Source organism: Copidosoma floridanum, unplaced genomic scaffold, assembly GCF_036245765.1.
Source record: "Copidosoma floridanum isolate Cflo_tuat_1 unplaced genomic scaffold, Cflo_Japanese_pri ptg000006l, whole genome shotgun sequence".
Classification (NCBI taxonomy): Eukaryota; Metazoa; Arthropoda; class Insecta; order Hymenoptera; family Encyrtidae; genus Copidosoma; species Copidosoma floridanum.
Genome location: NW_028321883.1, coordinates 26,234,559 through 26,248,107, shown reverse-complemented (window position 1 = coordinate 26,248,107; position 13,549 = coordinate 26,234,559). Strand labels below are relative to the sequence as shown.

The window sequence follows — 13,549 nt, the reverse complement described above, 5'->3', positions numbered from 1 at the left end:
TCTGCACCCCTAATTGATCCAAGCAGTATTTGAATGAGTTTTTTTTATAATGGCCAATTGTCTGCAACATGCGGGCTGAGGAAGTAGCAGTAAAAGGGATTGCTGTTTCCGCGACCTACTTCCGTAGTTTCCAACTTTTTTTCGCCTTTTTGTTCGTCCAGTAAGGTCTCGCAATTTTTTACGTTCATCGTTTGTAAAGTTCATTAAATTTTTTGCTAAAAAAAAAAAAAAAAAAAAAAAAAAAAAAAAAAAAAAAAAAAAATATTACGATAAAAACTGAACTAATTTTAGGGCACGTAACTCTCTAACTTTTTTATTGACAGCTGTGAATTTTGAAAATTTAATTTCACTTTCTTATGTAACATTATTCACAAATTTTTTCAGAGAAATAATTGTTATTACTTTTCGATTACGTTAAATATAATCAATTTTTGTTTAATAAATTGTAGTTTAGTTTGAGTTCAGTTGTAACAAAAGAATTTAAATTACGTTAAAACTGATAAAAATCAGCAGTAATGAAACTTAGTAGAAAAAGATGAGACAAAAAAATTAAACGTCAAATCTTTTGGGGTAAAGTGTACGGAACTTCATAAAAATTGACGTTGAGAAAAAGAAGCGCTTCAGAAAGCGAGAAATATAAAGTGAAGCAAAAATCTGTAAAAAAAAATTAAGTCCCATAAAATTACGATTCGAGCACCACTATTAACATATACAGTTCTATTAGCAAATTTAATCATACGTGTCCATTACTATCAAATCTTTAAATAAACTCTCACGAATGAACAAAAAAAAAAATTTGTCATGTTAAACACGCAAAAAGTATGAGCACCAACTTGTGGAGCATAGTAAAAGAGAACGACAGTTGTGCAAATGAAAGTATACAGTGATAAAATCACAATGTGCTTACGTGTGCCCCTTCGAACAAATCCCATTCGAAAGAAAGGCTATGCCCATTTTGCCGTGTTATTCCAGGCCAGTGCTGTTTCTTCGTCTCTTCTGGCCTCTTGTAGTATTTTCAAGCGTCTATGTCTCTCTTTTTTTTTTAATATAGCAGAACTGGACGTGCACCTGACTCCGCCACCGTAGCAGCAGCTGTACGTATACACGGACAGTGGTGGAAATTGCCGACGTCGTCGATTGCAACGTGCCCCGCACGACTTATTTCTCTCTCTCTTTTTCTCCCTCCCTTTCTTTTTCCTCGAGGCCTTTCGGTATTTTGCGCCTCTCCCCAATGACGATAGCCACAGCGTTCGCTTACTCGTCAATGGTACATAGAAGACTTTTCACATACGTGTTATACTGTAGATTTTGCGAAGGTGAAAGAGTAGGAAGGAAATAGTGGTAGTAGGGGGGTTGTACTACCGGCGGGTGATCAACGCACATGAAACTTTTTTAGTACTGCCTTGGCGAAAAAGTGCCTTGTTATGCTGTACTAATACTATTAATCTAATCATTCTTACTTTCTCCCTATCGCTACTTTAAATAGTTATTTATAGTCTTGTTTTTGTAAAACTATAAAAGACATGTTTTATCATTTATAACTAAAACTCAAATAAACATTATTCAGTATACTTCTACCTTCTTTTGGCAGCTGAACGAAAACAAAAATTTCTATTCTTGTTCCAGCTTGAGATATATTTATTTTACACTTTCATGATGCTAGATACAGCTCACAATGAATACAATTTACATGATTTGTTTATTTAAATGTTATTATTAATTTCGTCGGGATCAAATACGTAAGCGATTGAGTCGAAGATGCCAAAAATTCTTCGAATAATCCTTAAAGTTCTCTCGTCTCAGTCTCCTGGCCTATGAATGTTAAAAACTTTTTTTACTGAGATTAAAAAAAATTCGCTTACTTCATTCTAACATATTTTGGTGGTCTCAATGCATTGTTTGTTCTGTCATGACGAACAAAAAAATTTCTGGTAAAAATCCTTTTAAAAGAGAAATTCCATCCGATCTCGGCGAAAAATTCAGCTCGTCCAATCAAGCGCTGGCATACCTTGTCGCTCAAGGCATCTCATTCTAGTGCCAAATTTCTGAGCCAGAGAATACCCCACCCCAGCGTGATATCATTACTCTCGTGCACTGTCTCTTCACGTAAAAATTCTCGATCACGCCTGATGTTCTTTAAAACTTGAAAATTTTCTGGTTCAATAGTGCAACACGTAAGCACTTCTATCTCTGGCTAATTTAGATTTGTGATGTGTTTTATTTCACTATCATTATTGTTACATTATTGTTTAAATTATTCTGTATAAAATTTCATTCATCGAGTACGGAATAACATACACCTATAAAGTGACTTTGCAGTTATAATAAATAGCTCTCCGACTTCGATAGGCTATACCTAGACATTTCAATTTAAAAACTTTCAGAGATTCATATTATCTACGCTTAGAAATAAACGACCAAATATTTGAGAAGAGTCTGAGATCTGCTTTAATATTAACGTAAGTCACCGTCGTGACGTTGATAAATTGCGGCTAAAGTCACGGAAAAAATTCGATTAACCGTCCGTACCTTGTGCAAAGGACTTCCTCGATGTTTTCTCCCCTCAAGGATGACATGGGAAATTCAGAGTGTATATGGAATCTCCCCTGGACAGCCCCCAAAATTATTAGCCAAAAAGGGAGATCAGTAAGCAAGACCACAAATGCTTAGAAGGTCTTTTAATGCGTGTCAACCAACTGAGGAAAATCCATACCTGAAATATCAAGCGAGTAGTGGTGCGAGAAACTATTTCTTCTATTTGTCAAAAGGACGAGTCTGCATTCCGATCACGACTTGGACGTTGTTCTCTTGCACATCTTCTGCATATCCAGACTGCCATTGGCGCTGAAATCACAAAATCATACGTTCAGGAGGGACGATAACTACGACGATATTCTCTGGGGTTGAAAAGTTTTTCGCCAAAATTACTCTTCCTGGCTCAGCTTTTGGCTTCTTGAAGCGAGTATATTTGTAGATGAACGAGCCTGTATGCCTAGCTTTTTTTAGAATTTGTAAATTTTAGTTCCAATAAATTAAAAATTCATTCGTACCATTTTTCAATCGATTTTTCAATTTTTTAAGCTTTACCTAAGCGACAGTTAAGAAAAAAAAAAAAAAAAAAAAAAAAAAAAAAAAAAAAGAAACCAGCGAGTAAAAAAAGTAATATCCTCTGTATCCCAGCAAGTCTCTTAACTCTCCATATTTCTAAAAAATATAAAGTACTTTTCTAGTACCTCAATAAAATTTTTAACCGAATTATTATTATTTTATTTTATTTTATTTTATTTTTTTCAATTTTTCAGTTGAGAGAAATCACAGTGCCACATGGGGAGAAGGTGACAGTGAGATGTCGCGAGATCGGCAAGTACAAAATCGTCGGCGACACAGTCCTCAAATGCCGCAACGCCGTCTGGAGTGGAAAACCGCCTTCCTGTATAGCCACAACTGCCATATCTAATTACACCGGTAAATAATTACTTTATATCACATATTTTACCTTAGATTGTATGCGTGCAAATTATCTTTTGTGTAGAATGAAGGAAAAATAGAAAATTCACGATAAAGAGTAAAAAAAAAGGAATGAGATATAAGCTCCCATTATCACGCTGCCCATATCTCCAAAAGTTTCAGTATCTCGTGGATGTAATTTTGTAGTTCCTCTTATTTTCAAATTTTTATCCATCTCCTCGAGATCACATCAGATACAAGATACCAAATATTCAAGAATTACGAACTGTGCCAGTCCATTTAACTAACAAATTTTTTATTTTCTCTCATTGAATTAACGCACTCTTACCTCCATCACAAAATAATTCATGAATTTGCTCTAAAGTAAAAGGTGTATAGTACTTGGTAGTATGCTTGACCATAAATAAATATTTCCACTTAAAGTAAAATAATTTGATTTTCGTTTACTTATGGAAATGTAGAAAATTAAAGAAAAAATAAACCAAAGGTATTTCTACAATAGTTTCACGACTTCATCTTGTATTTTAGTTCCAATACTTGTTCGATTTATCGCTCTGTAGTTCAAATACAGCTTCGTCGGCAAATCAAGTCGTGCACAAATACACGCGCGCATGAACATAGTTTGGCAGAAATATTTTATCCGAAAATAATCCTGAAAACGTAAAAAGAAAACAAAACGTCAAACTTCGATGAAAAGCTTCTCTTTCTCTATTCCTCCCTGTGCAGTGGTGCTTACGACGACGCTGAATGTTTGGCAATGCACACAGAGGCATGACAAAGGCACCGCACTCCCACCCATGCCTTACCAACCACCTTCCCATTAACTTTCCGAACACGTATATATGAGCTCGTCACTGTGCCAAGAGCCATGAATATGTTAGTGTGCTCTGCTCTTTCCACTAAAAGCAAGAAATGGGTGGTCCTGGCGCGTATGCGAATTTGCATTTTGGTTTTGTCACGTAGTTAGAGATTCGTTTTGTCGCGGTCTCAGATTTCCCGACAAGTTTTTATCCTTTGGACCATGTGCTTTTCTGATTAAGATTCCTCGTTGCTCTCCACATTTAATTGCTTTAGGATTCACTGGTGTAATTTCACAGTAATATAGCTCGATTATGGTCAGACTTGCTTGAGAACTTTAATTTTTTTAATCTTATTTAAGAAAAAATTTTACTCGTAACTTACTATAATTGTTATCTTAGAACCCACTTAACTTGATTTTCAGAAGTATACTCAATTTTGTCATCCATTTCGTAAAAATTTGATTTCGTAATAATCAAAAAAATATATTTTCCTTTTGTAGTTTTTTATCATTATCTTCTTCGAATTCTTCTTTAAATAAAATGTTACTTAGCACAACAAATGAATTGGCGCGTTTGTTCTTTACATTGTATAATATTTTTTGTGATTTTTCAAATATTTGTCATCTCTGATTTACTATTTTTTAATTCTTTGGAAATCACTAACATACTGTTTAGTAGTACATACTGAATTTGGTCAGCCACTAGTGAAAAAGTGAATTCGTTTTTGCAAGAGAAAATTTGTCTTCGTACTTTCGTTTTTCTGATGGATTTGAGCTGGACTGACATGAATGTAAGTAGTATACATCAATTTTCGTCAGACAATTATAAAAACGTACGCTTTTGTGATTTCTTGAGAGCCTTTTATTTCTAAATAGATAACAATAATAAAAAATATAATGATACATTCTTTAACTGCATCGTATCTACATAGGTGAACAAAAACTAGAAATATACGGTTGTGCAATGCAAGCACTCATATTTTCATCAGCTACGAATCGACTTTTTACTCGCATCCAGACATCAAAGACCTCCAGACCATCTTTGTACACCTTAACTCATCCACTCACTCTTCACATCTCTTTGTGCGTGTGAACATCAAAAACGTTGGTTTTTCCAATATTTTCATAAGAAACAGCCGAGGTTGCTGCGTCCTTACGTTTTTCTCCTCAAATGTTAATATGACTTGAAAAACCAGCAAATTTTTCAACGTCTCTTAGTATTCTTCGACGGACTTCGAGGTAAGACGCACGAAGATATATTACAAGGCGTCTGAAACGCAGTTTCCAGTCGTATACGTAAGAAAGTAGTTTTTTTTTTTACTTTTTAAATTACTATATGTGCAAGCGCTCACGTGTGTACGTTCGCACGTATATTTAGAGTTTTCTTCGAGGGAGTAAAGTAAACACAGTGCAGGCGCCACGCTTTGCTATTATTTCTCTTTTTTCCTTTTCGTTTCAAGTTTTTCCTCTACGAGAGCACACTTTTTCTACTGCCTTGTACCTTTTGTCAAGTTTTTTTTTTTTTCTCGTACACTTTTTTTTAAAAACTACTGAAAAATACGAGCTAACACTTGACACGTATTAACGTAGGAGTATGTTATTTCAGTTTTTACTTTAGTGCTCATTTAAATTAAGTAGCAGAGTTTTCTTTCTTAACAAAACAGTAAATTACGGGGATACGTTAATTATTAATAAAAATTCACAGCCTTGGTATCTTGTACTTGACAACTATTTCATAATAACAAAACGAGATTCAAAAAAGGTTCATTCACTATTTATTTAATAAAAGCTTTACTTCCTCTAGTTTGCCAATGTGGCTTAGCAAATAAAAAAAAAAAACACTCTACTGCGTCCGATTCTTTCCTATTTTTCTCCTCCTCCGGCTCTTCTGATCCCTCTGAAACTATGTCATATTTGCACTGAATTTAAGCTTTCCCTGAGTCAATGGCTCGCCTCATAATCACCACTCCCCGTTTATTCCACGCACGCTTTGACGAACAGAAGGTTCAAACCTCTGGAGTGAATGTCAGAGGTCGACTCTTTGAAGAGACCCACGTGTGAGAAGGAAAATTATCCCGGAAGTGAACGAAGGCGTCCAGAGAGTAGAGAATTTCCGATGAGCCGTTTTTTTGTGGACTCCCTAACGCGCGCGTACGTTGTGAGACACCACAAAAGGATGACTCGTAAATATGCAGAGCTCGTCGAGCTTTCTTTTTGGACCCTTGCTCTGCATTTTACATGCGAATTACAAATGGATGACGAAGGCGTCCCGTACAAGGAGATAAAGAGCCGAAAGCTACCATGGGTTGTTAACAAGGGAGTTTCGGGGAGGCGAGTGAAATGCTTAGGCAGGTCTGGTGGATAAAAACGAGCATTAGATGATAATTCCTCCAAAAGATCTAAAGGATTTTTAAAAAAGAAAAATTTCGGTCACGTTCGAAAAAAAAAAAAACCGAAAAAACAAATCAAAGAGATCGTTGTATGCGAAAGAATATCCTACCCCTGCGACATGCACAGATAGATAGCCTCCGTAGCCTCCGCCAAAGCAATAAAGTGCGCCTTGTGGTGTCGTTACGATGTTTGTTTCAGAGGATGTGCCGCCTACGATACTCTTCGGGCTCCCAGCGGGTTCGGCGACGTTCGAGCCCTCGGGCTCCTTGGCCGTCTTTCCTGGGAGTATCCTGCATCTCGAGTGTCTCTTTGCCAGGCGCCTCGGCAACCCCGAGTGGACCTGGACCTCGAATTTTCGACAATACTTGACTGGTAAGTACAGCTCTGAAACTTTTTTCCCCACAGACATTTCGTTTGTAGTTTTTGTTCCACGTTTTTCTTCTACTTTTATTTTTGTAGTTGAGCTAGATTTATTTTGCTTCTTTTTGGAAGACGGGGGATTGCTGACTTATCGCGAAGCTGTGATTGATATTCCTTTTTTTATTTTATAAAAGAAAGAATCTGCTTTAAATGTTTTGAAATGTTTTTTTCTTGTCTCACACGGTATAAACTCTCGTATAAACAAACAATGTATGTAACCCTTAATAAAAAAATGTACATATGAAATTGAATTATTCCTGGAAAATGAACTAAAGTTACGTATCACCTAGGACAACTTGGTAGGTCGATTGGTACAGTCACAACTTGTTAATAGTTATTGATTCAAGACTAAATCAGTCTCGAGTACCAGCCTTTGCAAGAGTGTGCATCATCATATGGTTCAATAGCACTAAATACCCAAAAAATTGATCAGAATTTTATGAGTAAAAGTATACTTTGTTCGCTAATTTCACGAAGAAGTTTTATTTTTAAATTTCATACTACAAATATCATGCATAATTTAGTTAAAATTACTTAAAACTTGACATTCCAGAGGTTCTGTTGAAAAAAAAAAAAAAAAAATCCACTGCCACGAGCAGATTAAGAGAGCGACTGACCTAATTAAAAATGTTGTTGGTCCGACGAAAAAAAAACAGACCCTGAGAGCTAGCGAGCGAGACAAGGAGAGAAAACTAGAGGGACAAAAGAAGTCTCGTTGCACCACTCCATAAAAACCTAAACCACGTCTTCCAAACACCCCGCACACCACGTGATAGCAGCAGGCTGAAACATAATTCAATTCTGCAGCCGCACCGTGTGAGAACAGGAAGAAAAACCGAGGGGGGGTAGGGAAGTCAGCACCAGTCGCTTATTCAAACAGCGTAGAATTTCGCCGCGACCCGTAAATTTAATTCCTCCTCGCATGTACGGACGTAGTACGCGTGTGTACATACACGCAAAAATAAGCACAGTCTCCGTCCTCCCCCATCGTAGTGTCATCTCGTAATATATTGCGGGCACGGCCGGTCGCCGAAGTCACCACCCCGTTCATCCCCACTTTCCATCCGACCATTACTTTCACCGTCCACCCCTTCCCTCTATCATATGGTGATTAGTCTTGGAATTAATGCAAACGCTCCCCAACGTAATCGTGACTATTTAGTTTGATCCCTCCTGGAGAATTTTCTTTTAAAAATATGTCGCGATGCTCGGTTATCTCCCGATGATGACACACGAGTTGTACCTACATTGTGTCCATTGCTAGGACAAATTTCAGCCTAGTCTGTTATGGATAACTGCACACGTATAGATAACAGGTACACATGGAAGCTACGTCGCGTCGAAGCCGATCTCATTCATCTGCATCAATCATACGTATGATTTCTCCGTTATCCTGATGCCACTGACTGGTCCTGCGATCAATTTCGAATCCATTTGCTCTCTAAAACACCCAAATTTTTATCGCCAATGTCCGTGAATCTACCAGAGCCATTTATTTCCCGTTTTAATAGTAGTCGACAACGAGTGAGAGAGTTGGAGCAAAAAAAGTTCAAGAGCGAATTTTTTTGTATTCGCCACTAGAATTTTTTGATTTCTATGTAAATACGTTGACATCTGACATGTATTTACATTGATATTATACATTTAAATCTAAAACGGGTTGTATGTATCGAATTATCGATCCGGCTGACCAAACCGTGTCTATACCACTTAAAAATCCGTATCATTGAATAACTCGGCTTTCACGTGCAGACAAATCGATTTCGACCCTCTCCCCCGACATCCCTTGTATCTCGCAACACCAGAAACATCCCTCGTAGTCAAGGGGGGGGAGGAAGCTAGAGTTATTTACGTCAGGAATCGCCAATACGCACACGCAGAGCACGAGGCAATCGTCCGGTTCATCGCGATGAAGCATTGACGGGCGTCCAGTGTAGTTAAGGTAGAAGCACCGGCGGCACCGCCAGACAGATTAATGCCGCTGCAGGTACCACCGGTATCGCTCGCACACATGCCACGCTCGTTGCCGTCAATTTCACCGACTCCCCAAGATGATTGGCTGGCGTGGACTGACCCTCCTCGCGTTCCCGTACACTCGGCGATGCATGTGCCAGTGTGTGTGTTCGCGTGACGTGGGCACAGCGAAATATGAGGGTGGCGGTGGAACGGGGGATATGTTTTATCGGACCGATTTAATTAGACGGAGAAATTTGCGGGAGGGACTCGGGTGTACGTGTGCGTATGGGGAATAGAACGTTGAGCGTAGAATCGTCCGGGGACACCTTTCAGGGGTATAAATAACTTCGTGTAACAGTGTGTAGTTATGTTCGAAGGAGATTAATGTATATTTCTGTCTACCCATGTTTTTACGTTAACTGCTTTTAATTTCGTAATTCGGAGTCCGTCATTTTTCGTTTTACCTCGTAGTATGAGTTGAATTAATTTTTTTTTCAATTATCCCACTGCTCGTGATAAATATAAAATGTACAAATGTATGAAACTATTAAACAGGCGGACTTTTAGTGAGATATGATTAAGTGAGCGTATTAACATTAAATTTTTGATTTTATTATTTCACCAAAATCCACGCTATTAATTATCCCGAAAACATCAAATAAATTAATAGGGCCTATAATTAATACCGTTGGTGAGTCAAACGCGAAATTACACGTAAAATCTCACGTGTGTACCCAAAATATTCATACGGGAGCATATGAAAAAATATGCCCAGGGTGTCGGTGCATGAGATTTATGGGTGTAAAACAAAAAAAATTTCGGCGCTCGATTTGTTTGGCGAAGGGCTCTACACGAGCCAATATTCAGGGCGAAATAATCCTGGGTTCCCGTGTGCGTAGCAACACCCACTCACACGTCGACTTTATCAAAAATTTCCATTTACAAATCCTACGCACGCCAATACGAGCTGGAAATTTTTTATTTTTTTTTTCCCGCCCCTCCATCCATTACTCGTTTTACTCACTTTCATTTTAAAAGCTCGTGTCCGCCCACTCATATGCTCGAACCGTGCGATATTTGAACTGCGGAGCGCACGTTGGCGTCGATGCTCGAGCTGTGCCTTTGTGATGAGGGAGGTGGTGATTAATTGTTTGCCAGCTTTGAGAATTTTTTTTATCTTTTTTTGTGAAAACCATGAAAACAAGCTGGTATTCAAAGCTCCTTTTTTTGGAAACTCTCATTAAAGCTACAAAGGTATTTTGTCGTTGCGATACGTTTCCTATAAATTTTAAAAGTTTACTATACTTTTTATCACTGCTGGTTGGTTTCGTACTACTTTAAAAAACAAAGAAACAGCGGTCGTTTATAGTTGCAAGGCCCACACTACTGCCAACTAAGCTACGTAGGTCAACCGACAATGGCATGAAAAAAAAATTTCTTATTTTTCATAACTTAAGAGTGCAACGTTACCCAAAGCATTATTAAGGATTATCATTGAATGTTTTCTCTTTCCAATTGAGTTTGTTTGATTTTGTTCATATTTTAACAGTCCAGTAAACACAAGGAATTTTGTGTTGTTTTCAGGCTGGGCGATTTCCCAGATCGAAAGGGACTGGAAGTATCGGCTGTCGATATACTACGCGAAAACCCAAGACTCGGGCATCTATACCTGCACGACACCTCGAGGCCTCACGAATTCCATCAAGGTACACGTCGTCGGTGAGTATACACACACTTGGTGACTGTGGTCGACGAAAACATAACAATTGGTAGCCTTATTTTACAAATCCATGTTAACTAGCACATCGATGGGCCAATAGAGTGGCAATTATAAATCTAAATCTATGAAAAGTTGGAGACAACCACTTGGAGCTTTGAAATAATAACAGGTTGGTCACATGGTTCAAATAATTTTAAGAAAAATAACCAGAGGGATTCGTTACTTGTAATTTTCTAAAATGATTCATTTGGCAACAAAAAAAAAGGTTTTTACATTTATTTCCAGGCAAAAACGGTTGAAAAGTTGTCCATCAGCAACTGCGCTATCCCATGCCTCGAATTCTGACACGTCCGTTTGACCAAAAATCGCCCTACGACATTCGTTATTCCTTGCGCGCACACAACTATATATATTATAGTACAGCCAGAAGCGACTGTCAGTCAAGTGCTGCTAGTGACATTTGGTGAAGTGCACACCTCCAAAACGCGACTCGGCACTTTCTCCCCGAGACACATTCGTGCGCTTCAAAGATATCGAGTGTACAAAGACTTCACTTTGCGCGTTTGTGATTTCGAGCAATACTTTTTTCACTCTGTCCGCTATCCAAAGTTACAGTTGCCATCTGAATGATGGTGGTTTTCAGGTCTACGATGCATTTTCAAAATGCCACACACGTACGAGTCGAGAGGGAACTCGAAGCGTTTCAAGTGAAAGAAGAAAATTTATTGAATTTTTTTTTAAACTCTCTCCCTGCTCAATGAAACTTGAATTTTCCACCAGAGAAGCAAAAATCTGTTTCGAAACTTCTTTTGAATTCAACTGGTTCACATTTATCGATCGTTCGTGGAATTGAAATCTCGGTTTGAAAAAAAAAAAATTGTGAGGGTGAAAATCTAACTTGTTCATCGATGCGTCAAGTAGATGAATTAAAAAAATTACAAAATAATAACCCTTTATCGCATCGTTGGTAAAACGTGCCTCGAGACGTCAAACAGAACCAAATCAATAAAACTGTAGAGTTGGATGAGAATCAAGGCCTTGGCCGAGCTTATAGAATTCGTGGTCGTAGATGCGGAAATGAATCCCAGCCAGATTTGGGTCAACTCGTAGTCGCCAAAAATACTTCCTATTCCTCGTTACCCTGAAGCTCCAAAGCCGACCAGCGTAAAAAAGTCCTAACTTATTATAACTACACGAAACTTGAAAAAAATAAATAATAAATAAACAATTAAGAGACAGTGCGAGCAGTTGAATAAGTACTAAGCGACAAATCGTGTATTTTGTTTCAGATGTGCACTGCCCTCAGCTGAGAAAACCAGTGCCACCTCTGATTGCGAAGATAGAAGGTCCGCGACTCGGCGAGGCTGCGACGTTCGAGTGCCCGCACGGCCACCGGCTCGAGGGAGCATCGAGCATTACTTGCCAATACAACGGTGAGTGTATTTAGTCTCATATGAGTGAATTAAGAGATTAAGACACTTGTACAATTTAAATATTGTACGGGACCATTTGTTTCTCGGGTACCTTCCTTTTTCGTGGTCCCATTCCTCGAATTCCTCGATCTTATCTCCAAACCTTGGCTCTCTTCCTCTCCCAAGTCGTCAAGAAACAAATGACTCACTTATCTCAAGTAGTTTCATCTGTGTACATCACAAGACTCGGAACGTGTAGCGATTCGGTGGAACGAGGAGCGATTTCTCTTCTTTTTTTTTTCACACATTTTTTTTCTCCCTCCAGTGATAAAAAACAAAAGAGAAAATAAAAAATAGATACTCATGTATTGTAGATGCCATGAAACTACATTTTATGTGCTTCAATGCGTAACTTTCATGCCACGAATTATTTTTATACCTGAAAATTTTTTACTTTGAAAAAAAACTCAGCCTCGACGCATCAAACGTATTTTCATGGACAAAGTTTTAACACCAACAAGAGTTGATAAGGGTGCACATGAACTTTTGTTTTTCAGGCAAATGGTCGGCTAACATGCCGCGCTGCGAAGCGATAATATGTCCGCCTATTCAGCCCATGAACCCCAAGCTACTGCTGCTCGAGCACAACAACACTTACAGCGGCCGGGCGACCTTCGCTTGCATGTGGGGCCATAAGCTCGTTGGGCCCAAAAAAATTAAGTGTACGAGAAACAACACCTGGAGCGGACCGGTGCCCAAGTGCTTGGGTAAGTTATTGTCCGAGAAGTGCCTATAATCAATTACACAACTACAATTAATTCTCACGACTGATAAATTAAACTTTAGAATACTCCCTTTTATTATTATTATTATTTTATCTAAAACGCGTACCTACAGTATTGTTTTTTACGGCATGGCTACAGTGAGCAACGAAAATTAAGATTCGAGGGGTGCACATGATCGTTAATCATGATTCCTCCTCTCACCAAAGGCCTGGGCGATCTTCAACTGTTCACTACGTTCGTATCTATCTGGTTGTTGATACCTACATGAGTCACGGCCGAAGAGAAAGTAAAAACACATCCGTACAGAGGGATGCAATGAATGAGTTCTAATTATTTCTCTTCGTACGCGCTTACTATCGAGTGTAAGAGAAAACGAAAAAACCTTTTTCACGTTTGGTTGCGTGTATTGTCTTACACGCGGAAATCAAAGTCTGTAAGTTTATAATATTGAGTGTCGAGAAGCTAATTGAGGTGCATCAAAGAGTAACGATTTATCTACGGGGGTGCATTTTCACTCGTGTTATTTAAATTGAATGGGTAAGGGTAGGAAAGGATAATCGGGTTCTTGCTTAGAAAGTCCAACTCTGTTGAGTTCCTC

At 38.4% G+C, this 13,549-nt stretch overlaps 1 protein-coding gene across 1 annotated transcript in view; it reads left to right on the top strand.

Moving 5' to 3' along the window:
* The window catches only part of LOC106647148 (locomotion-related protein Hikaru genki-like), a 37,125-nt gene that overhangs the window by 17,700 nt on the left and 5,876 nt on the right, over positions 1–13,549 (top strand). Inside the window, exons 3-7 of the mRNA XM_089598833.1 lie at positions 3,303–3,465; positions 6,857–7,030; positions 10,619–10,753; positions 12,044–12,187; positions 12,724–12,933. Of these exons, the coding sequence (XP_089454959.1) occupies positions 3,303–3,465; positions 6,857–7,030; positions 10,619–10,753; positions 12,044–12,187; positions 12,724–12,933 (826 nt within the window). The remainder of the gene's footprint in view (positions 1–3,302; positions 3,466–6,856; positions 7,031–10,618; positions 10,754–12,043; positions 12,188–12,723; positions 12,934–13,549) is intronic.